The sequence below is a fragment of the Betta splendens genome, chromosome 6 (genome assembly GCF_900634795.4).
Source record: "Betta splendens chromosome 6, fBetSpl5.4, whole genome shotgun sequence".
In the NCBI taxonomy this organism is placed as follows: Eukaryota; Metazoa; Chordata; class Actinopteri; order Anabantiformes; family Osphronemidae; genus Betta; species Betta splendens.
This window is the reverse complement of record NC_040886.2, coordinates 13,142,407-13,169,638: the sequence shown is the minus strand read 5'-3', so window position 1 is coordinate 13,169,638 and position 27,232 is coordinate 13,142,407. Positions and strand designations below refer to the sequence as shown.

Here is a 27,232-nt window from a genome sequence, read left to right as displayed (position 1 = left end):
CAGACTAGAATGACAACTCTCTATAACCTCCTGATGTTTCTATATTATTTAAATATAGAAACTATTTAAAAAATCTAATTTGGAAACTTTGCATAATTTAACTTACAATTTCTATTATTTAACCACAACAATGTATTGTCTCCTCTATGACTACACCTTCAACCACTATATTGCCAGTACTGACAGGTAATTCTATCTAAATGTATGTCAAACATCAATAAACAAATCAAATATAATTTCTAACACTACCTACAATCTGGTTGATACATGCATTTTGTTTTCAGAGATAAAATCCTCCCACAACCAGTTCTGCAGCACATGGGGAAACTACCACTACAAGACGTATGATGGCGATTTCTTCCAGCTTCCATTCACTTGCAACTATCTCCTCACGTCACATTGCAAAAGCGATTATGAGACCTTCAATATTCAGCTGCAGCGTGAGGAGATAAATGGAGTCACTAGCATTAAGAAGGTCTCTATAAAGCTTGATGGAGACGTGGTGGAATTAAGCAAAACTTCCATCATAGTCAATGACAAACCGTGAGTGTGATATTTAACTGGCTGATTACAGTGATTGTTAATGTCTCACCTTCCTAATATGTTGATCCTCTGTCGCCTCTAGTGTCACCATACCCTACATCAGAGCTGGCATTTCAATCAAAAGATCTGGCTCATACGTCAAAATGGAGGCCAAGCTGGGAATGGCTATCATATGGAATCAAGAGGACACGTTGTGGGTAAGTTCATGATCAATTGCATCAAAATTTTTGTGTCCAATTGGGTTCATTGAAAGTTAACATGTTACTAAGTAATATAAAAACTAATAATGAACGACTACTCTGGATGAAATACAAAGTGTTCTAAATGTCTAGTATCTTGCTTTAAGCAAGCTGATCCATAATCTGATTAGATAATCTATTATTATAAAATAACCAGCTATTTACTGTAGTCACATGATGTTTTCTTAGTGGTATTTGCTGAGTTTCATGCTCATCTGCTGTGTCTGAACACATAAATGCATAGAGGCCGTTAATCAAATGTTTAAAGCAAATCTATTTTTCAGGTTGAGCTGGATTCAAAGTTTAAGAATCAAACTTGTGGTCTGTGCGGTGACTATAATGGAGCCCAGATTTTTAATGAATTCCAGACACCTGGTAAATATTGAATAAAATAAAAATACAGTAGCTTGTTAGAAACTGAACTTTACTCAGTAAGTTATTGGTTTGTTAAAACATTTACTTCCTCTAGATATGGAGAGCTCCATAAGTATTGAAGATTATGGAGCGTTATCGAAGCTCGATGGTCCAACTGAAAGCTGTGAAGAAATCTCTCCAGTCAAACAGATCTGTTCAAATGAGGTAACAGCAAATGCCTTTACTTCAAATGTCCTCATTTACTCAACTCAGCTGTACATTAAATCCATCCTCCTCTGACACAGACTGAGATCTGTAAGAACCTGCTGTCAGAACCTGCGTTTCTCAGCTGTAAGAACCTGATTGACACTGACTCCTTCATCAAAGCCTGTGCGATGGACCTGTGCAGCTGCAGCAACAGCAGCTCCTCCTGCCTGTGTTCCACCATCTCAGAGTTCTCCCGTCAGTGTGCACACGCAGGCGGACGGCCACAGAAATGGACGACCAACAAACTGTGTGGTGAGAACACGAGCAAGGAAACTTATTCAAACTTCATTTGAGAAAATCACTGCCGCTAAATGTCTTTGTGTTGAATAGAAAAGTCATGTCCACTCAACCTGGAGTATTCTGAATGTGGGAACCCTTGTACTGACACCTGCAGCAATCAACACAGAAAGGAACTGTGTACGGAACACTGCATAGACGGATGCTTCTGTCCATCTGGTAAGAGCCTATTTAAAGATTATAAATGATTTTATGATATTTTGATAGTGTTGTCAACTTTTAATCTATTGTCATTAGATAGTTTTTTTAGGTAGTGTTTTTAGACTGACATTTTTACCTTCTCTTATATGAAGAAAGTCTTTTGCAGCTAACTCAATTTTCACAGTATCGCCCACATAAACATACTGGGGTCACCAGATGCAAACAAAGGCATCTGTACAAAGCAAACAAAGCATACTGTATGAAGAGTCACAATGTGAAGGCAAACAGTCTGTCAGCTTGGGAGGAGAACTGAGGCAATAATTAAAATTGATGTGACAAGCAGTAATTAGTAAAGCTAAGGGAATGTAAGGTCATATTGTAATGGCAATAGGAATACAATAAAAAAAACAAGAAATAAAATAGAAGCAGTTCTTACTCAGCTTTCATGCTTCATTATCAACAGCATCGACTGTAATCAGTGTTTGCACCATTTTTATCATTTACCACTATTGAAGTGTGAAATACTGCACATTATGCTGTATTCTTATGCACACATGGCACCAATTCAAGAATTTGTTATTAATTAACTGTATTTTATTCCTGCTGCTTACTACTTATATTGAAAATCAATGATATTTATTTTAGTTTTTGCATTGTTATTAGTACTGATGTTATTCTGTTCCTACCAAGGTACTCTCCTTGATGACGTCACACACAGGGGCTGTGTAGCTGTCGACCAGTGCCCCTGCCTGCACAACGGCCAGTCATACCAACCTGGGGATTCTTACTCAAGCACTTGTCACAAATGGTGATTTATATAATTTTTACATTCACCACATTTTATTTAACACAATTTGCCAGTGTAACTAACTGACATGTGTCAACAGCACATGTTCGCAGGGTCAGTGGAGTTGTTTAAATGTAGACTGTCCTGGTGTCTGCTCCATCATTGGAGGCTCTCACATCACCACCTATGATGCTAAAACCTATACGTTCCATGGAGATTGTTCTTATGTTCTGTCCAAGGTGAGGCAATACGTGTATTTACACACACACATACACATACAGTATATATATATATATACTGTACACAGTATTGTATTGGACTACTACTGTTATAGTATTGTAAATTTTCATCTTCATTCTCAGGGACCTAATGGAAATATCACTGTTCATGGTGACCTGGTAAAATGTGAGAAATCAGAGAAATCCACGTGTCTGTCTGCTGTCACGCTGTTACTGCCAAATGAAATGGTAAATTACAGCATATTGTGGTGAACTACTCATTTCTTACAGTATGATATGCATGGCTGTGCTGATTGAAATAGTCCCCTGGTGTTGATTACTGTATATTACTACATTCTTTCAATGAAGATGCTTGTGATTAAAGAAAATGGACAGGTCCTCTACAACTCATTGATTACTCAACTTCCTCTTTACAGAAGTAAGTGTTTTATTGTCCTTTGAATTCACAACAAAAAGCTGAAAAACAAGTAAATTAGCTTAACATAAAAACAGTGTCTTTATTGACTTTGAAGTATCTTTTTCTTTGCAGATGAGTTCATAGCGTTCAGCCCATCAACTTTCTTTATTCTAGTCCACACTATATATGGGTTTGACCTTGAGATCCAGATCATACCATTTATGCAGGTCTACATTAAAGCTAGTGTTTCCAATAAAGGACAACTCACAGGTGGGTTTTGTTTCATTTTGTACTTTTGACATATTGTTGTTGCTGAGTATTTCATATTATAATAAATCAATGTTGGTTTATTTTTGCTCAGGCCTTTGTGGAGATTTTAATGATGTTGAAGCTGATGACTTCAAAAACACAAATGGTTTGATTGAGGGAACTGCTGAAACATTTGCCAACGCATGGAAAAGCAGAACAAACTGCCCTGATGTGACGAATACACTTGGAGACCCATGCACAATCAACATACAGAAGGGTATGTCACAGATACTATCCTGTATATTTTTCTGTTTTATTAATTACAACACTACCACAAAACACTATCACTAAACATGATTATTTTCCTTTCTAGAGAAATATGCGAAACACTGGTGCTCCTTGTTGAAAGACCCAAATGAGATTTTTGCCAAGTGTCATTCTGAAATCAGCCCTAACGTCTTTCACGACGTAAGTGATTATTCTTCTTGTTTGAAGTTGTATATGAATGCATTTTACACTGGTCACATCCATGTATTTTTACAGATAAAGTGTGTTGCTGCTGCTTCTCTTTCCAGAATTGTATTTACGACAGCTGTGCCTGTGATAACAGTGAGGAGTGTATGTGTGCTGCCTTATCCTCCTATGTCCATGCGTGTGCGGCTGCAGGCGTCTTTCTTAATGGCTGGAGAGACACAGCGTGTGGTGAGATTAACTCACAATATCAAATGTGACATCGGCTACAGTTTGCATTGATCGGACTTTCAAACACTGAGTGATGTGTTTGTCAACTGTCTCCCTTCACAGGAAAATACATAGATGACTGCCCTGCTACGTTTGTGTATGACTACCAGATGACAAGCTGTGGTCGCACCTGTCGTTCTCTTACTCAGTCAGAATTAACATGCGACATTGACTTTACTCCACTTGATGGCTGCGGCTGTGCTGAAGGAACGTACCTCGATGACAAGGGAGAGTGTGTCACAGCGTCACAATGCCCCTGTCAAATGGGAGAAACTGTGGTACAAGCTGGAGATGTCATCAAAGTTAATGGACAGACCTGGTGAGTTTTACTGAGTTTTGGTTTTGGTTTGTTTTTGAGAAAAATAAAATCAAAGCAATAACTGTTAGATTTATTGTTATTTGGGCCATTTTAATTAAAACATAATGATAAAATATAAAAACACAATCTGCACAAAGCTGTGCAGTATAGTAAGTAAGCTAACATGCCATTAATCAAAAGTGTGTTTTATCTGTGGTTAATTATTTATTTTTCATATGTAATTGATCTTGGCAGAATGTTTTCAGTTACGACTGATATAACTTATTGTTTAACTGCCGAGGACTAATCCACTATACCACTAAATTGTTCTACATATATATACATGTAGTATAGTATTGAATCATTTCAAATTAAAAGTGCCAATCTAAATTTTTAGGTTTATTTGCACTATTTTTGCTTTTGAATGGGTAGTGTGACAGGCAGTTGCCAGTTGATAAGACTATTTTACAATTTAGCTATTAAAACCTTATAAAACCCAAGTATACCAAATAAGGATACCCTGCAGGTGAGTACGGTTGTGACATAAATAAACAAAAAAAACAAATATGAACTAACGTAAACATGCTTAACATCAAATTAAACAGCAAAGTGAGGGCTATGACGCTATATATGTTGTTCATGTGTATCAAACACAGACGAAAATATAATATAATAACCCGGTAGCATGTAGTTATCATTATATCACTACCTGCGCTAGTACTGTATATGACGCATTTGTAGATCTATCGCTGCAATACGTTATGCAACACAAATAAACCTTGGCCCAAATGTAAGCTGAGGTCCTAAGTAACCCATGCATATGTGCCAAAGCTTGCTAGCTATCACATGCTGAGTTGTGAGCAAAAACCAACGTGCACTAAGCTAATCGCTAGCTAAGTAAACAATGTAAACATTCAAATATTATCACATGGACTCACAGGTTTCAAAAACCTTCATTAATCCCAGAGGGAAATTATTTTGCACAAGTTTTATTATACTGTACATGTTATTGCACAGATGGATTACAGACTGATGGCCACCAGTAGAAGGATCTCCGGTGGTGTTCTGTGGAGCACCAAATACTGATCAGCCTCTGGCTGAAGGTGCTCCTCTGTCCAGCCAGCACAGTGTGTAGAGGGTGGGAGGTGTTGTCTAGGATAGAGAGGAGTTGGACCAGCATCCTCCTCTCAGCTACAGCATTTAGGGGGTCCAGTTCCACCCCTAGAACAGAACCAGCCCTCCTGATCAGTTTGTCCAGTCTGTTACTGTCTGCTGCATTCATGCTGCTGCCCCACAGACAACAGCATAGAACACTACACTGGCCACCACAGCCTTATAGAACATCCTCAGCATGGAGCTGCAGTCGTTAAAGGACCTGAGCCTCCTCAGGACGTACATTCTGCTCTGGGCCTTCTTGTTCACAGCTGATGAGTTCTTTTTCCAGTCCAGTTTATTGTCCAGGTACACTCATAGGTATTTGTACTCGGTCACCACTTCCACCTCTTCCTTTTTAATATTGAGAGGGGTGACAGCACTCCCAGATTTCCTAAAGTCTAATATCAGCTCCTTAGTTTTACTGATGTTCAGTTGGAGGTAGTTCTGTCCACACCAGTGCACAAAGCTGTCCACCACTCCCAGATACTCTGTGACGTCACCACACTGGATACATCCTACAATAGCAGATAGCAGCAGTATTTCTCCTATGAGAAATACTGGTCTCTTCAGAGACCGCGGTCAAGTCAGCTACCACTTGATTTAACGATATTTGCTACATTTATGGTTCGCATGCTTTGTGACTGAGGGTAAAAACAGTTAGATACAGAGATGCCTCGGTCTGCAAGGCAGAAATCAATGTGGCAAACTATTAGCTTGGCTTACTTTTATTTTGGAATCCATTGTTTTTTAACTGAAAGTTACCTCATACGCACTACTAAAACGCTAGCTCTCATACACACTACTCAAACGTTACCTCTTACCACAAACCAAATCCTAAATTCAAAATATTTATTCATTTATACTTTTAACTGGTTTATTATCAGTAGTTAATGAGTCTATTTACAATTTAGCAATTACCCACAAAAATGCCCTTTATATCCTTTCAAAATAAAAGCACCAACCCCGATCTTCAGCAACTTTTAGATATGTTTTAAATGCTTCAGCATTTTGTCAGCGATACATTTAACAAGGCAACATTCACTATGCAGTCTCCAATAGAAATGCTTTATTTAGTAATTATTATTATTATTATTCTTTACATTGCTTTTTTTCTGGACATTTCAGCTTCTGTCGTGGTGGAAACCTCATATGTGCTGGAAGCTATTTAAATGAATGTGGGTACAAAACTTTGTCCTTTTTATTATGTTTCTCATCTAGCACAACTTCATGTAAGTAAAACACTTTAAAAACCCGCCCTTCTGTTGTCACCAGCATGCAGCGAGCCCATGGTTTACTTCAACTGCTCCGGGGCAAAGCCAGGTGACAAAGGGTCAGAGTGCCAGAAAAGTTGCTCACTGGCCACAGAATGTGTACGTATGAGACCCTGGTTAATGGCTTTTATCAATTATTTTACTAATACAAGTACATAAAAGTAGCAAACACTCAGATGTTAATTATACATATTGTTTGTTTAGCTCAGCAAACAGTGTGTCCCGGGATGTGTGTGTCCTGATGGCCTTTTGTCAGATGGAAACGGAGGTTGTGTTGAGGAGGAGGACTGTCCCTGCACTTATAATGGAGAATCGTATAACGCTGGACAGTCTGTCACTGTGGGCTGCAACACATGGTGAGTCTTACAGTTTAATGCCCTGTGCATTGTTTACCACCAGATGCTTTGATTGTGGCTGATCACTCCATCTTTTTAAATTACAGCACTTGCAAAGGCAGAAACTGGGCCTGTACAGATAATGAATGTGATGGTGTCTGCACCATCTATGGAGAAGGACATTACACCACTTTTGATCAAAGAACATTCACCTTCAATGGGAACTGTGTCTATGTCGTTACTCAGGTATAACACATGCTCTATAGTGCTTCAGTCTGTGAATGTTTTTTGTCAGACTTGTACTGATCTGTACAATCACTTGCAGGACTTCTGTGATGATGATGAAGACGGCAGCTTCAGGGTCTTGATTGAGAACGTCCCATGTGGAACAACTGAGAGCATCTGCTCCACATCTATCAAACTTTACTTAGGGGTACTGTACATACAGTAGGCTTCAGTTCTACAAAAATATTGTTTTTAAAATATGCTGAAATTAACATGATTAAAAATCTTGTCTTTCAGAACAGTGAAATTGTTCTTTCAGAGGAAAATGTCAAAGTTATAAATCAGAGCAGAGGAGTGAACATCCCCTTTCACGTCAACACCATGGGGATATATGTTGTCATTGAGGCTCAGAATGGTCTTGTTGTGATCTGGAACAGGCTTACAACACTGATAATCAGACTACGGCCTGCGTTCCAGGTTGGTAACAGATTTAAGGGTATAGTAAAGTAACAGCAAACATGATTTTACAGGTGATTCCATGTGATTCCAGGGCAAAGTCTGTGGCCTCTGTGGGAATTACGATGGGAATGTCAAGAACGATTTCACCACAAGGAGCAAAGAAGTTGTGGTTGATCCACTTGAGTTTGGAAACACCTGGAAATTATCTTCAACGTGTCCTAATGCAGTGGCACTGCAGGATCCATGTAGTGTGTCCCCACACAGGCAGGCATGGGCAGCTAAACACTGCAGTATTATCAACAGTGACGTGTTTGCTGCTTGTCATTCAAAGGCAAGAAAACTTTTCAAACTGATTAGAAGAACTGTCTGCATTTGAATAATATGATTCAGACTATCCCTGGCCTTAATACGACTTTTTTTCAAAACAGGTGCCTCCCCAAAAATACTATGATGCCTGTGTGGGAGATACATGTGGCTGCAACACAGGAGGAGACTGTGAGTGTTTCTGCACGGCTGTAGCCGTCTATGCAGCAGTCTGTAATGAGGCCGGGGCCTGTGTCAGATGGAGGACTCCCACTGTTTGCCGTAAGTGTTTTAAATTTGTGAAATAAACAGATAATGCAAACATCTAATTGTCATTTTAGTTTTAAATATTATAAACAGAGCCTGACTTATATTTTTGTTATTGAAGATTTCATCAACATTGATGTGTTTTGTATCATCAGCTTTATTCTGTGATTATTACAACCCTGATGGGGAGTGTGAGTGGCACTATGAGCCCTGTGGAAAGCCATGCATGAAAACATGCAGGAATCCTTCAGGAACCTGCTACAATAAAATTCCTGCACTAGAAGGTACAAATCACATCAAAGGAGCCTGTGTATCATTTATACTGCATGGCAATTTACCTTTTATAGTGTTGTAGTTGGGGCCATAGTTGTGTGTGTTTACAGTTTCAGTGCTACTACTACTAATAATAATAATAATAATAATAGTGACAATAAACTGCATGTTTCAACCGTTTTAGGCTGCTATCCACTCTGCCCACCGGAGCGCTCATATCTGGAGGAAACTACTATGAAATGTGTGTCAAAGGAAGATTGTGGCTGTTACGATGATGAAGGAAACCATTATACAGAAGGGGCAGCCATGCCGTCACAGGACAACTGTAACAAATGGTACATTTTCCATTATACAAATGCTGACACTCTGTCGGGGCTCACCGCGAGCAGACAGGGATGAAGAACCCAAACGCACAGCTCAGGAGACAGGCTCGGTGATGAACAGAGTTTATTCAATATTATCCAAGAACGGCAAGCAAAACAGAAGTCGGGCAGGCAGTACTCAAAAACTGAGGGTCACGATATCCAGGCAGAGGTACAGGCATGGACAAGGCAAAGCACAGTCAGGGCAGGCACGAGTCAATACAAAACCAGAACACTTACTTACGAACAGTGGGTCTGACAACTGAGCATACGACGAACAACTAACTGACAGAGAGCAAAGGACCGTACAGGTGCTTAAATGCAGGGAGGTGATTGATAATGAGACACAGCTGGTGATGACGTGACAGGAGACAAAGGTGAACTAGACAAGACAGGACAGAACCGGAAGTGCATGAACATAAAACAGGACGTAAACACATGACTGGTGAACCAAACTTAAAGCAGACAGGAACCAAGCCCGGGAACAACAAAATAATACAGGAAATTAACAAAACAACCTAGAAGACACCGGAACAGCCTGGTTCATGACACATTCATCTTCTATCGTATCTGATCCTGATCATTTATGTATGTCCTTAAACTTTCCCTGATATCTCCTGCATATGCTTTTTTCATGCTAAATTAGGCTAAAGAAATGGACCTTGATGTTTTGAGTTATCTGTAAGTTTTAATGCTAAAAAGTTCCATAGATCGCCCACACTGCGCGTCTCAAAGTGTGTATTTCTAGCCCCTTATGGAAAGCAAAGCTGCCCGGAATACCACACCTAAATTTCCGTGACACACAATTGGAAACAGTGAAGATGCATCATAGCAGTCTATGACAGACACATCATTAGCGTGCCAGTAACACGCTCCTACCATTAGCTAGACAACAACAAGGCGGACGCAGTGACCTATGACCCATCTGACAAAAACTGCAATTCTGCAAAGAGAGGTGGAGATTACCTTCACTTGCGACAAACCCTTAAAACAGCTTGTTTCAGCAGTGGACTTGAAAAACACAAGCTGTATAAGCAGTCTCCTTTAACCTTCACATATAAAACATCCCAGTGCATTTGTTTGCTTAATTGTAAAATGGAAACTAATTTACTGCTGCATTGTAACTTATGTATACGCTTTAATTTGAAACATGACATAATAAATCATTTTATTTCTAAAATAAATTTCTTACAGTACTTCTTACTTTTCAGTCACTGTTCTTCAACAAAGGTGATATGCAGCTATGAACAAGGTGAGCTGCAAAAACATAGTTATGTTTAGCATAGTTATACTGTAGAAGGTGTAGTTAATATCTTGTTTTATTAATGCATTTTATTGGAAGATAGGCTGTAATACAACTCTTATTTTACAGATTGCCCGTGTTCATATGGAGAGCACACTTACCAGTATGGAGACATAATCTACAAGACCCATGATGGAAATGGAGCCTGTATTACTGCTGTTTGTGGACCAAATGGCACTGTTATTAGGAACATTGAACCTTGCTTCGAAACTACTACTGCAACACCTATTTTTACTTTTACAACATCTGGTAAGACCGGTTCAAAATATATAATATTTTATATTATATATAAAATACATTTTTTTAAGAATTTTAGTAGACAATCACTAATTTTTACAACTTTAGGATCAACAACAACCACTGAAGGTTCCACGACAACCTCAAGTCCTGTATCTAAAACGACCACAACCTCATCAACAAAGGAAACACCCACTGGCACAACAACTTCAGGATCCACAACAACCACAGAAAGTCCCAAAACAACAACAACCTCAAGCCCTGAATCTAAAACAAGTACCACCTCAACAACAACAGAAAAACCCACTGGCACCACAACTTCAGGATCCACCACAGCCACAGAAAGTCCCAAAACAACAACAACCTCATCAACAACAGAGAAACCCACTGGCACCACAACTTCACGATTCACAACAACCACAGAAAGTCCCAAAACAACCACCACCTCACCAACAACAGAAAAACCCACTGGCACAACAACTTCAGAGTCTACAACAACCACAGAAGGTCCCAAGACAACCACCACCTCATCAACAACAGAAAAACCCACTGGCACAACATCTTCAGGGTCCACAACAACCACAGAAACTCCTGAAACAACAACAACCTCTAGCCCTGAATCTAAAACAACCACCACCTCATCAACAACAGAAAAACCCAATGGCACCACAACGCCAGGGTCCACAACAACCACAGAAAGTCCTAAAACAACAACAACCTTAAGCCCTGAATCTAAAACAACCACCACCTTATCAACAACAGAAAAACCAACTGGCACCACAACGTCAGGATCCACCACAACCACAGAAAGTCCCAAAACAACAACAACCTCAAGCCCTGAATCTAAAACAACCACCACCTTATCAACAACAGAAAAACCCACTGGCACCAAAACTTCAGGATCCACCACAACCACAGAAAGTCCCAAAACAACAACAACCTCATCAACAACAGAGAAACCCACTGGCACCACAACTTCAGGATCCACAACAACCACAGAAAGTCCCAAAACAACCACCACCTCACCAACAACAGAAAAACCCACTGGCACAACAACTTCAGAGTCTACAACAACCACAAAAGGTCCCAAGACAACCACCACCTCATCAACAACAGAAAAACCCACTGGCACAACATCTTCAGGGCCCACAACAACCACAGAAAGTCCTAAAACAACAACAACCTCTAACCCTAAATCTAAAACAACCTCCACTTTATCAACAACAGAACAACCCACTGGCACCACAACTTCAGGATCAACCACAACCACAGAAAGTCCCAAAACAACTACCACCTCATCAACAACAGAAAGACGCACTGGCACAACAACTTCAGGGTCCACAACAACCACAGAAAGTCCTAAAACAACAACAACCTCAGCAACAACAGAAAAACCCACTGGCACAACATCTTCAGGGTCCACAACAACCACAGAAAGTCCTGAAACAACAACAACCTCAAGCCCTGAATCTAAAACAACCACCATCTTATCAACAACAGAAAACCCCACTGGCACCACAACTTCAGGATCCACAACAACCACAGAAAGTCCTAAAACAACTACCACCTCAGCCACAACAGAAAAATCCACTGGCACAACATCTTCAGGGTCCACAACAACAACAGAAATTCCTGAAACAACAACAACCGCAAGCCCTGAATCTAAAACAACCACCACCTCATCAACAACAGAAAAACCCACTGGCACCACAACGTCAGGATCCACTACAACCACAGAAAGTCCAAAAACAACAACAACCTCATCAACAACAGAAAAACCCACTGGCACAACTTCTTCAGGGTCCACATCAACCACAGAAAGTCCTAAAACAACAACAACCTCAAGCCCTAAATCTAAAACAACCACCACCTTATCAACAACAGAACAACCCACGGGCACCACAACTTCAGGATCAACCACAACCACAGAAAGTCCCAAAACAACAACAACCTCATCAACAACAGAAAAACCCACTGGCACAAGATCTTCAGGGTCCACAACAACCACAGAAAGTCCTAAAACAACAACAACCTCAGCAACAACAGAAAAACCCACTGGCACAACATCTTCAGGGTCCACAACAACCACAGAAAGTCCTAAAACAACAAAAACATCAAGCCCTGAATCTAAAACAACCACCACCTTATCAACAACAGAAAAATCAACTGGCACCACAACTTCAGGATCCACCACAACCACAGAAAGTCCCAAAACAACAACAACCTCATCAACAACAGAGAAACCCACTGGCACCACAACTTCAGGATCCACAACAACGACAGAAAGTCTCAAAACAACCACCACCTCATCAACAACAGAAAAACCCACTGGCACCACAAATTCAGGATCCACAACAACCACAGAAAGTCCTAAAACAACTACCACCTCAGCCACAACAGAAAAATCCACTGGCACAACATCTTCAGGGTCCACAAAAACCACAGAAATTCCCAAAACAACAACAACCTCAAGCCCTGAATCTAAAACAACCTCCACCTTATCAACAACAGAAAAACCCACTGGCACCACAACTTCAGGATCAACCACAACCACAGAAAGTCCCAAAACAACAACAACCTCATCAACAACAGAAAAACCCACTCGCACAACATCTTCAGTGTCCACAATAACGACAGAAAGTCCAACAACAACCTCATCAACAACAGAAAAACCCACTGGCACCACAACTTCAGGATCAACCACAACCACAGAAGGTCCCAAAAGAACAACACCCTCATCAACAACAGAAAAACCCACTGGCACCACAACGTCAGGATCCACCACAACCACAGAAAGTCCCGAAACAACAACAACCTCAGCAACAACAGAAAAATCCACTGGCACAACATCTTTAGGGTCCACAACAACCACAGAAATTCCTGAAACAACAACAACCTCAAGCCCTGAATCTAAAACAACCACCACCTCATCAACAACAGAAAAACCCATTGGCACCACAACGCCAGGGTCCACAACAACCACAGAAAGTCCCGAAACAACAACAACCTCATCAACAACAGAAAAACCCACTGGCACAACATCTTCAGGGTCTACAACAACCACAGAAAGTCCTGAAACAACAACAACCTCAAGCCCTGAATCTAAAACAACCACCACCTTATCAACAACAGAACAACCCACTAGCACCACAACTTCAGGATCAACCATAACCACAGAAAGTCCCAAAACAACAACAACCTCATCAACAACAGAAAAACCCACTGGCACCACATCTTCAGGGTCCACAACAACCACAGAAATTCCTGAAACAACAACAACCTCAAGCCCTGAATCTAGAACAACCACCACCCCATCAACAACAGAAAAACCCACTGGCACCACAACGCCAGGGTCCACAACAACCACAGAAAGTCCCAAAACAACAACAACCTCATCAACAACAGAAAAACCCACTGGCACCACAACGTCAGGATCCACTACAATCACAGAAAGTCCAAAAACAACAACAACCTCATCAACAACAGAAAAACCCACTGGCACCACATCTTCAGGGTCCACAACAACCACAGAAATTCCTGAAACAACAACAACCTCAAGCCCTGAATCTAGAACAACCACCACCTCACCAACAACAGAAAAACCCACTGGCACAACAACTTCAGAGTCTACAACAACCACAAGAGGTCCCAAGACAACCACCACCTCATCAACAACAGAAAAACCCACTGGCACAACATCTTCAGGGCCCACCAGAACCACAGAAAGTCCTAAAACAACAACAACCTCTAACCCTAAATCTAAAACAACCTCCACTTTATCAACAACAGAACAACCCACTGGCACCACAACTTCAGGATCAACCACAACCACAGAAAGTCCCAAAACAACTACCACCTCATCAACAACAGAAAGACGCACTGGCACAACAACTTCAGGGTCCACAACAACCACAGAAAGTCCTAAAACAACAACAACCTCAGCAACAACAGAAAAACCCACTGGCACAACATCTTCAGGGTCCACAACAACCACAGAAAGTCCCAAAACAACAACAACCTCATCAACAACAGAAAAAAACACAGGCACAACATCTTCAGTCTCCACAACAACCACAGAAAGTCCTGAAACAACAACAACCTCAAGCCCTGAATCTAAAACAACCACCATCTTATCAACAACAGAACAACCCACTGGCACCACAACTTCAGGATCAACCACAACCACAGAAAGTCCCAAAACAACAACAACCTCATCAACAACAGAAAACCCCACTGGCACCACAACTTCAGGATCCACAACAACCACAGAAAGTCCTAAAACAACTACCACCTCAGCCACAACAGAAAAATCCACTGGCACAACATCTTCAGGGTCCACAACAACAACAGAAATTCCTGAAACAACAACAACCGCAAGCCCTGAATCTAAAACAACCACCACCTCATCAACAACAGAAAAACCCACTGGCACCACAACGTCAGGATCCACTACAACCACAGAAAGTCCAAAAACAACAACAACCTCATCAACAACAGAAAAACCCACTGGCACAACTTCTTCAGGGTCCACATCAACCACAGAAAGTCCTAAAACAACAACAACCTCAAGCCCTAAATCTAAAACAACCACCACCTTATCAACAACAGAACAACCCACGGGCACCACAACTTCAGGATCAACCACAACCACAGAAAGTCCCAAAACAACAACAACCTCATCAACAACAGAAAAACCCACTGGCACAACATCTTCAGGGTCCACAACAACCACAGAAAGTCCTAAAACAACAACAACCTCGGCAACAACAGAAAAACCCACTGGCACAACATCTTCAGGGTCCACAACAACCACAGAAAGTCCTAAAACAACAAAAACATCAAGCCCTGAATCTAAAACAACCACCACCTTATCAACATCAGAAAAATCAACTGGCACCACAACTTCAGGATCAACCACAACCACAGAAAGTCCCAAAACAACAACAACCTCATCAACAACAGAGAAAACCCACTGGCACCACAACTTCAGGATCCACAACAACGACAGAAAGTCTCAAAAACAACCACCACCCTCATCAACAACAGAAAAACCCACTGGCACCACAACTTCAGGATCCACAACAACCACAGAAAGTCCTAAAACAACTACCACCTCAGCCACAACAGAAAAATCCACTGGCACAACATCTTCAGGGTCCACAAAAACCACAGAAATTCCCAAAACAACAACAACCTCAAGCCCTGAATCTAAAACAACCTCCACCTTATCAACAACAGAAAAACCCACTGGCACCACAACTTCAGGATCAACCACAACCACAGAAAGTCCCAAAACAACAACAACCTCATCAACAACAGAAAAACCCACTCGCACAACATCTTCAGTGTCCACAATAACGACAGAAAGTCCAACAACAACCTCATCAACAACAGAAAAACCCACTGGCACCACAACTTCAGGATCAACCACAACCACAGAAGGTCCCAAAAGAACAACACCCTCATCAACAACAGAAAAACCCACTGGCACCACAACGTCAGGATCCACCACAACCACAGAAAGTCCCGAAACAACAACAACCTCAGCAACAACAGAAAAATCCACTGGCACAACATCTTTAGGGTCCACAACAACCACAGAAGTTCCTGAAACAACAACAACCTCAATCCCTGAATCTAAAACAACCACCACCTTATCAACAACAGAAAAACCCATTGGCACCACAACGCCAGGGTCCACAACAACCACAGAAAGTCCCGAAACAACAACAACCTCATCAACAACAGAAAAACCCACTGGCACAACATCTTCAGGGTCTACAACAACCACAGAAAGTCCTGAAACAACAACAACCTCAAGCCCTGAATCTAAAACAACCACCACCTTATCAACAACAGAACAACCCACTAGCACCACAACTTCAGGATCAACCATAACCACAGAAAGTCCCAAAACAACAACAACCTCATCAACAACAGAAAAACCCACTGGCACCACGTCTTCAGGGTCCACAACAACCACAGAAATTCCTGAAACAACAACAACCTCAAGCCCTGAATCTAGAACAACCACCACCCCATCAACAACAGAAAAACCCACTGGCACCACAACGCCAGGGTCCACAACAACCACAGAAAGTCCCAAAACAACAACAACCTCATCAACAACAGAAAAACCCACTGGCACCACAACGTCAGGATCCACTACAATCACAGAAAGTCCAAAAACAACAACAACCTCATCAACAACAGAAAAACCCACTGGCACCACATCTTCAGGGTCCACAACAACCACAGAAATTCCTGAAACAACAACAACCTCAAGCCCTGAATCTAGAACAACCACCACCTCATCAACAACAGAAAAACCCACTGGCACCACAACGCCAGGGTCCACAACAACCACAGAAAGTCCCAAAACAACAACAACCTCATCAACAACAGAAAAACCCACTGGCACCACAACGTCAGGATCCACTACAACCACAGAAAGTCCAAAAACAACAACAACCTCATCAACAACAGAAAAACCCACTGGCACCACATCTTCAGGGTCCACAACAACCACAGAAATTCCTGAAACAACAACAACCTCAAGCCCTGAATCTAGAACAACCACCACCTCATCAACAACAGAAAAACCCACTGGCACCACAACGCCAATGTCCACAACAACCACAGAAAGTCCCAAAACAACAACAACCTCATCAACAACAGAAAAACCCACTGGCACCACAACGTCAGGATCCACTACAACCACAGAAAGTCCAAAAACAACAACAACCTCATCAACAACAGAAAAACCCATTGGCACAACATCTTCAGTGTCCACAACAACCACAGAAAGTCCTGAAACAACAACCTCAAGCCCTAAATCTAAAACAACCGCCACCTCATCAACAACAGAAAAACCCACTGGCACAACATCTTCAGGGTCCACAACAACCACAGAAAGTCCGAAAACAACAACAACCTCATCAACAACAGAAAAACCCACTGGCACCACATCGTCAGGGTCCACAACAACCACAGAAATTCCTGAAACAACAACAACCTCAAGCCCTGAATCTAAAACAACCATCACCTCATCAACAACAGAGAAACCCACTGGCACCACAACTTCAGGATCCACAACAACCACAGAAAGTCCCAAAACAACCACCACCTCACCAACAACAGAAAAACCCACTGGCACAACAACTTCAGAGTCTACAACAACGACAAAAGGTCCCAAGACAACCACCACCTCATCAACAACAGAAAAACCCACTGGCACAACATCTTCAGGGCCCACAACAACCACAGAAAGTCCTAAAACAACAACAACCTCTAACCCTAAATCTAAAACAACCTCCACTTTATCAACAACAGAACAACCCACTGGCACCACAACTTCAGGATCAACCACAACCACAGAAAGTCCCAAAACAACTACCACCTCATCAACAACAGAAAGACGCACTGGCACAACAACTTCAGGGTCCACAACAACCACAGAAAGTCCTAAAACAACAACAACCTCAGCAACAACAGAAAAACCCACTGGCACAACATCTTCAGGGTCCACAACAACCACAGAAAGTCCCAAAACAACAACAACCTCATCAACAACAGAAAAAAACACAGGCACAACATCTTCAGTCTCCACAACAACCACAGAAAGTCCTGAAACAACAACAACCTCAAGCCCTGAATCTAAAACAACCACCATCTTATCAACAACAGAACAACCCACTGGCACCACAACTTCAGGATCAACCACAACCACAGAAAGTCCCAAAACAACAACAACCTCATCAACAACAGAAAACCCCACTGGCACCACAACTTCAGGATCCACAACAACCACAGAAAGTCCTAAAAACAACTACCACCTCAGCCACAACAGAAAAATCCACTGGCACAAACATCTTCAGGGTCCACAACAACAACAGAAATTCCTGAAACAACACAACAACCGCAAGCCCTGAATCTAAAACAACCACCACCTCATCAACAACAGAAAAACCCACTGGCACCACAACGTCAGGATCCACTACAACCACAGAAAGTCCAAAAACAACAACAACCTCATCAACAACAGAAAAACCCACTGGCACAACTTCGTCAGGGTCCACATCAACCACAGAAAGTCCTAAAACAACAACAACCTCAATCCCTAAATCTAAAACAACCACCACCTTATCAACAACAGAACAACCCACGGGCACCACAACTTCAGGATCAACCACAACCACAGAAAGTCCAAAAACAACAACAACCTCATCAACAACAGAAAAACCCACTGGCACAACATCTTCAGGGTCCACAACAACCACAGAAAGTCCTAAAACAACAACAACCTCAGCAACAACAGAAAAACCCACTGGCACAACATCTTCAGGGTCCACAACAACCACAGAAAGTCCTAAAACAACAAAAACATCAAGCCCTGAATCTAAAACAAAACCACCACCCTTATCAACAACAGAAAAATCAACTGGCACCACAACTTCAGGATCCACCCACAACCACAGAAAAGTCCCAAAACAACAACAACCTCATCAACAACAGAGAAACCCACTGGCACCACAACTTCAGGATCCACAACAACGACAGAAAGTCTCAAAACAACCACCACCTCATCAACAACAGAAAAACCCACTGGCACCACAACTTCAGGATCCACATCAACCACAGAAGGTCCCAAAAGAACAACACCCTCATCAACAACAGAAAAACCCACTGGCACCACAACGTCAGGATCCACCACAACCACAGAAAGTCCCGAAACAACAACAACCTCAGCAACAACAGAAAAATCCACTGGCACAACATCTTTAGGGTCCACAACAACCACAGAAATTCCTGAAACAACAACAACCTCAAGCCCTGAATCTAAAACAACCACCACCTCATCAACAACAGAAAAACCCATTGGCACCACAACGCCAGGGTCCACAACAACCACAGAAAGTCCCGAAACAACAACAACCTCATCAACAACAGAAAAACCCACTGGCACAACATCTTCAGGGTCTACAACAACCACAGAAAGTCCTGAAACAACAACAACCTCAAGCCCTGAATCTAAAACAACCACCACCTTATCAACAACAGAACAACCCACTAGCACCACAACTTCAGGATCAACCATAACCACAGAAAGTCCCAAAACAACAACAACCTCATCAACAACAGAAAAACCCCACTGGCACCACATCTTCAGGGCCACAAACAACCACAGAAATTCCTGAAACAACAACAACCTCAAGCCCTGAATCTAGAACAACCACCACCCCATCAACAACAGAAAAAAACCCACTGGCACCACAACGCCAGGGTCCACACAAACCACAGAAAATCCCCAAAACAACAACAACCTCATCAACAACAGAAAAACCCCACTGCGCCACCACAACGTCAGGATCCACTACAATCACAGAAAAGTCCAAAAACAACAACAACCTCATCAACAACAGAAAAAACCCACTGGCACCACCACATCTTCAGGTCCACAACAACCACAAGAAATTCCTGAAACAACAACAACCTCAAGCCCTGAATCTAGAACAACCACCACCTCATCAACAACAGAAAAACCCACTGGGCACCACAACGCAGGGTCCACAAACAACCACAGAAAAGTCCCAAACAAACAACAAACAACCTCATCAACAACAGAAAAAACCCACTGGCACCACAACGTTCAGGATCCACTACAACCCAGAAAGTCCAAAAACAACAACAACCTCATCAACAACAGAAAAAACCCACTGGCAACCCCGACATCTTCAGGGTCCATCAACAACCACAGAAATTCCTTGAAACCAACAACAACCTCAAGCCCTGAATCTAGAACAACAACCACCTTCATCAACAACAGAAAAACCCACTGGCACCCACAACGCCCTGGTCCACAACAACCACAGAAAGTCCCAAAACTAACAACAACAACCTCATCAACAACAGAAAACCCACTGGGCACCCACAACGTCAGGATCCACTACAACCACAGAAAGTCCAAAAACAACAACAACCTCATCAACAACAGAAAAACCCATTGGCACAACATCTTCAGTGTCCACAACAACCACAGAAAGTCCTGAAACAACAACCTCAAGCCCTAAATCTAAAACAACCGCCACCTCATCAACAACAGAAAAACCCACTGGCACAACATCTTCAGGGTCCACAACAACCACAGAAAGTTCGAAAACAACAACAACCTCATCAACAACAGAAAAACCCACTGGCACCACATCTTCAGGGTCCACAACAACCACAGAAATTCCTGAAACAACAACAACCTCAAGCCCTGAATCTAAAACAACCATCACCTCATCAACAACAGAAAAACCCACTGGCACCACAACGCCAGGGTCCACAACAACCACAGAAAGTCCCAAAACAACAACAACCTCATCAACAACAGAAAAACCCACTGGCACCACAACGTCAGGATCCACTACGACCACAGAAAGTCCAAAAACAACAACAACCTCATTAACAACAGAAAAACCCATTGGCACAACATCTTCAGTGTCCACAACAACCACAGAAAGTCCTGAAACAACAACAACCTCAAGCCCTAAATCTAAAACAACCGCCACCTCATCAACAACAGAAAAACCCACTGGCACAACATCTTCAGGGTCCACAACAACCACAGAAAGTCCGAAAACAACAACAACCTCATCAACAAAAGAAAAACCCACTGGCACCACATCTTCAGGGTCCACAACAACCACAGAAATTCCTGAACAACAACAACCTCAAGCCCTGAATCTAAAACAACCACCACCTCATCAACAACAGAAAAACCCACTGGCACCACAACGCCAGGGTCCACAACGACCACAGAAAGTCCCAAACCAACAACAACCTCATCAACAACAGAAAAACCCACTGGCACAACATCTTCAGTGTCCACAACAACCACAGAAAGTCCTGAAACAACAACAACCTCAAGCCCTAAATCTAAAACAACCGCCACCTCATCAACAACAGAAAAACCCACTGGCACAACATCTTCAGGGTCCACAACAACCACAGAAAGTCCGAAAACAACAACAACCTCATCAACAAAAGAAAAACCCACTGGCACCACATCTTCAGGGTCCACAACAACCACAGAAATTCCTGAAACAACAACAACCTCAAGCCCTGAATCTAAAACAACCACCACCTCATCAACAACAGAAAAACCCACTGGCACCACAACGCCAGGGTCCACAACGACCACAGAAAGTCCAAAAACAACAACAACCTCAACCCCTAAATCCAAAACAACCACCACCTCATCAACAACAGAGAAACCCACTGGCACAACAACTTCAAGATCCACAACAACCACAGAACGTCCCAAAACAACAACAACAACTTTGAAACCTCAATCTAAAACAACCACCACATTATCAACAACAAAAAAACCCACTGGCACAACAACCACAGAACGTTCCAAGAGTACTACAAAACTAACCACCCCACCTGATCATGTAGTAACAAAGCCATTGGTGAAAACTTCAGCAGCTACAGGACCAATGGTTGTTAATACAACAGTTACCATAAAACCCACCACAACTAAAAAGATTTCTACTTCCACAACTACACAGTCTTCAACTCCACGCAGAACAACTCTTTGTTTTTGCACATACATGGACAAGCACTTCTCCTCAGGTAAACAATAAATCTGATAACAACTTGCTTCCTCAGTTCAAAAGTGTTTGTTGTAAAGTCAAATATATTATTAAATACATTTTTTATATTTTTAATAAATTGCATTCAAATAAATATTTATACATAAACAATCATAAACAAAAAACATTAGTAAGATCCGAAGTGATCAAAGAACTAGATACATTTTATGCTGACGTCACTGTCTTTGTTTCAATCCAATTCAGGAAGCTTCATGTACAACAAAACAGACGGAGCAGGGTGGTGTTTTACTGCTTACTGCAACATGTCTTGCGGTGTGGAGAAGCTTGCCAGACCATGTCACTCTACTACTCCACCAACGCATAGCACCTCAACAAGCTCTAGCACTACAACATTAACCTCTCTAAAACCCTTCAAGGACTGTTCATATTTACAGCCACCCCGAAAGGTATTTATGTTGTAACAATGATCAGTTTTTAGAATTATTTGATTTGGGTTACAGTTACCTTAATCAAATATTGACCTAATTTTTATCATGTTTCTTGTGAGTTCTGAAAATACAACTGCCAGCACTATTAATGGGCTGCCACTCACTACTTGAGATCCACTCACCCACTGTTACTGCTTTTAAATACATTCTGAAAAGTTCCTTACCATATAGTGCATATTTGTAAAAGAACTGATTGGGGTTTACAGAATGGTGAGTCATGGAATCTAGACAACTGTACCACGGAATCATGTAATGATGGAAAAGTCATTACGGAACATGTGCCTTGTAAAGAAGTGGACATTCCAACATGTACAAATGGGCAACCACCAGTTAGAGTCTATGATGAAGGAGGCTGCTGTTTCCATTTTGAGTGCAGATGTAAGTTTAACGTAACTGTTTTTTTAATTACACATTGGACTAACTGCCTATGACTGTTGCAATGCTACCAGGTGCAGTGCACTGTACAACGGTATCTGCTTTAATTGCAGGCGTTTGCTCTGGCTGGGGAGATCGTCATTACTTGACATTTGATGGCACATATTACAGCCTCCGGAAGAACTGCGCATATGTCTTAGTCAAAGAGATCACTCCCAAATACAATTTTAAGATTCATATTAATAATGAAAACTGTGATGCCACTGGAACCGTGACTTGTCCTAAGTCCTTGACTGTGTTTTACAAAAACTTTGAAATTCTTCTTACACAACAGAGAAAACCAAAGACTGTGAACTTGGTAAATATCTGTTTAACAGACTGCCTTTAATTATAAATAATCTCTGAATCAGTGAAATGTGTGTTTGGTGAACATGACAAACTCATGGACTTTATAAATGTTATACTGGTTTAGGTGTATGTCAACGGCAAGAAGGTGTCCCCAACCTACTCTAACCAGGACTTCACCATCACCAGTACTTCAATTGTGATGCTTTTGAAAATTCCAGCAATTAAAGCAGCTGTGAGATACGAAGGGATTATATTCACAGTTGAATTGCCATATTCTCTTTTCAAGAGCAACACAGAAGGACAATGTGGTAAGATGGTCAATCAGCTGACAGTCAACTTGTCACCGTAGCAAAATAATCACTTTATAATCACAATACAATGACACAGTGACTTGTAACAAATAGAATATTTAAGCAATGGTTGCAGAACGCGTGATGAAATAGTTTGTTATTAACTGTCAATATTTAATATTAAGGCACCTGTGACAATAATACGAGCAATGACGGCAGATTACCTAGTGGCCAGATTCACCCTTCATGCTCTGAGATGGCAAACTCCTGGAATGTAAATGATAAGGACAAACCCTATTGTGAGACGTCACCAGCACCAGCACCAAGACCAAAAAGAATGCCAAACAAAACGCCGCCAACACCAGTTTGTGACGTTCTGCACAACAGGTAAGACTATATAAAAGTGTGGACACGCTGACACTTCATTCTCCTCAATCCCCTCTGGTAACTTATTTTCTTACTCATTCTTCTCTTGAATGTTTCATCAGGGTGTTTGAAAAGTGCAGCGAAGTCATTGATCCTCAGCACTTCTATTCGGCCTGTATACATGACGTTACCCACATGCCAAACTCCGCCCTGGGCTGTTCCAGTCTGCAGGTGTATGCCATGTTATGCGCTGATGCCTCTGTCTGTGTAGACTGGAGGAGCGCCACAAATGGACTGTGTGGTACGTTTTAGAAGACAAGAAACATGTCTGCAATGACATCAGTAACACGCATACTTCTCATTCATCAGATAATAAATTGACCTTCTTTTATTTTAAGACTCCAACTGTCCCGCAAATAAAGTCTACAAACCTTGTGGACCCACTGTTGAACCTACCTGTAATGCAAGGTAATGTTTTAGTTTTTGGATTATGTTGTCTGGACTGCATCAATCATCAATTTGTTTATTAAAGATTATTTTGTTTTCATTTTGTTTTCCATCAAACATAGATACAATGACAAGTACGGGCAAGACTGCCAAAACATGGCCTTCGCTGAGGGATGTTTCTGCTCAGAGGGGCTGACTTTGTTCAGTTCCAACGCTGACATTTGTGTTTCTGCATGTAAGGCAATGTTCTCTGTTGAATTGCCTGTTGATTTCTTAGTACATCAATACATTTAAAAATGACCTAAAATTTGTATTCTTTAAGGCTGTGCTGGACCTGATGGTTCTCCTAAACAGGTAAATATTAAAAGTAACTTTTACTATTTTCATCCTAATTGTTTCTGTAAGAACTGTATTTTCCCTCCATCCGGTAAACAGTATGGCGATACGTGGCAGAGTGGCTGTCAGCAGTGTGACTGTAATGAAGATATGATGGGTGTCCAGTGTCAGCCTCTCACATGTCCCATACAAGATCCAGTTGTCTGTAAGGGAGACGGACAGGTTCTGGTGACTAGAACAGTGGGCTGTTGTAACCAGTCACAGTGTGGTAAGTCATTTAGGACTGTGTAGTACTTACATTACAGTCTTTAAGTATTCAAGATTTGTAAACATGAGTACATGAGTATTTGAGTACATGTGTACTAGTAATATAAAGCATATGTAACTTGTGACATGTGACTGCTTAAGTTACTGCATCGTCCATATTTCATTTCCGTACCAGAGTGTGATACGCACCTCTGTCCATCACCAATACACAATTGCAAACTGGGATTTAAATTGGAGATTCAAGCATCAAGCGACAGCTGCTGCCCCTTGTATGCATGTGGTAAGTTCTGAATAAAGTTGTAATTACTTATACTGTTACTTATACTTATACTTATACTTATACTGTATTCGCACTTTGGGTGATCATAACTTCAAACTTCTTTCTATTTAGTACCCAAGCATGTCTGTGTCTTCAATGAGACTGAGTACAGGGTAAATATATTTTTGTGTACTTTCATCTTTACCAGAGAAAAGTGGCGCTCTGTTTCCTGGTCTTTATACTAAATTGACTCAGACCTCATGTTTTTTGTTTACAGCCTGGTGTGGAGTTCTTCCCGAACCCATGTGACACCTGTCAATGTAGTAAAACTCAGGATCCTGAGACCAAGTTGAATGTCCACACATGTCATTCTAAAGAGTGTTTGACTCTGTGTCCAAAGGTAAGCGTTAGTGTTGTCTTGGTGGTTAGAAACACATGTACTAATATCTAATACTCTCACACCTTACATGTGCGTTTTGATACAGGGATTTGTGTACCAAGAGCAGCCTGGACAATGTTGTGGGTCGTGTAAACAGATCAGCTGTGTTGCAGAGATCCCAGGCTTCAATACAGTCATTATTACTGTAAGAAATTCAGAATCCTTGGCAGTGAACATGAATTGTGTTATTATTCCCGAAGGTTTAACTGGCCTTATTTACACTTGTTACAGTCCTCCAAGTCTTGGTCACCACCAAATGACAAATGTAGCACATACAGCTGCAAGGAGGACAATGGTGTCTTCACAGTTCATAAAGACAAAATGATCTGTCCTCCATTTGATCAAGATAACTGCGTTCCTGTAAGTATAAACACAAGCATGAATTCATAATTCTATGTTGTGTTTAGAGGTGATAGTGCTGCAGTGGATGTACTTGTTTGTTATGGTTCTGATCAGCTCACATCAGTCCCAGGCGAGACTAGATTTCACATACACCATACAGTATATTTTTATCATCATTATTGGTGACTTTATTAATTATGTAATGTAATGTAATGTGTTACAGTAATTTCCAGTTTCACCTGTCTGTATATTTCACAACATATGTTGTCTATTTTATAGGGAACTGAACAAAATGACAAGAATGGTTGTTGTAAGACTTGTAAGTATGAGTTTTCTTTCTACAAGATGTTTTTTTTAATGCTACAGTATTAAACCTATATAACATACCGGAACTATTTAAACAATCTTTTAAAACTTAATGGAATCCAAGTAATATTATAAACCTCAAATCAGTCTGTACAAACTGAAAACATGAGAATAAAAATAATACATGATTTGTGAAGCTGGAGCCTGTAAATGATTTTCACTTTTAAAATGAAAAAGTCAAGATTTATTGATGAATCACCCAATCAATGATAATGCTATTTAATCAGCACACCTGAGGTGGGATAGATTATCTCAACAAAGGGGAGGGGCTTACTACTATCACAGATTGACAGAAACAATACCTGAGAAATATGGTTATTTTCTGTCTGTACAAAATGTTTCAGATATTTGAGTTCATCTCGTAAGAAATTGGAGCAAAGACACAAATGTTGCATTCATATTTTTGTTCAGAGTATATTTTGTTCACTAATAAACAACCTGGTCCAGTTCAAGCCTTATAATGTCTTTCCACACATTAGATGTTTTTTTTAAACATAGAATAATTTATAAAATATTAATTAATGATTTCTTAAATATTTTAGTGTTTCTAATATTCTGTCTACAGGA

General features: G+C 41.1%; 1 protein-coding gene across 1 annotated transcript; it reads left to right on the top strand.

Annotated features, from left to right (window-relative positions):
* The first annotated feature begins 636 nt into the window (after positions 1–636).
* On the top strand, positions 637–26,163 carry LOC114857332 (mucin-2-like). The gene is made up of 34 exons (XM_055509831.1): positions 637–740; positions 1,067–1,157; positions 1,252–1,361; positions 1,442–1,655; positions 1,734–1,859; positions 2,532–2,649; positions 2,729–2,867; positions 2,991–3,095; positions 3,216–3,285; positions 3,397–3,534; positions 3,626–3,790; positions 3,887–3,981; positions 4,089–4,215; positions 4,318–4,573; positions 6,833–6,882; positions 6,980–7,077; positions 7,183–7,334; positions 7,421–7,559; positions 7,639–7,746; positions 7,836–8,015; positions 8,089–8,328; positions 8,426–8,582; positions 8,723–8,851; positions 9,025–9,175; positions 10,414–10,454; positions 10,575–10,754; positions 10,851–11,095; positions 11,645–15,511; positions 15,785–18,513; positions 19,234–19,862; positions 25,651–25,691; positions 25,796–25,918; positions 26,004–26,102; positions 26,158–26,163. The coding sequence occupies exons 1-34, from the start codon at positions 687–689 to the stop codon at positions 26,161–26,163; spliced, it is 11,172 nt and encodes a 3,723-aa protein (XP_055365806.1). The 5' UTR covers positions 637–686.
* The last annotated feature ends 1,069 nt before the right edge of the window (positions 26,164–27,232 follow it).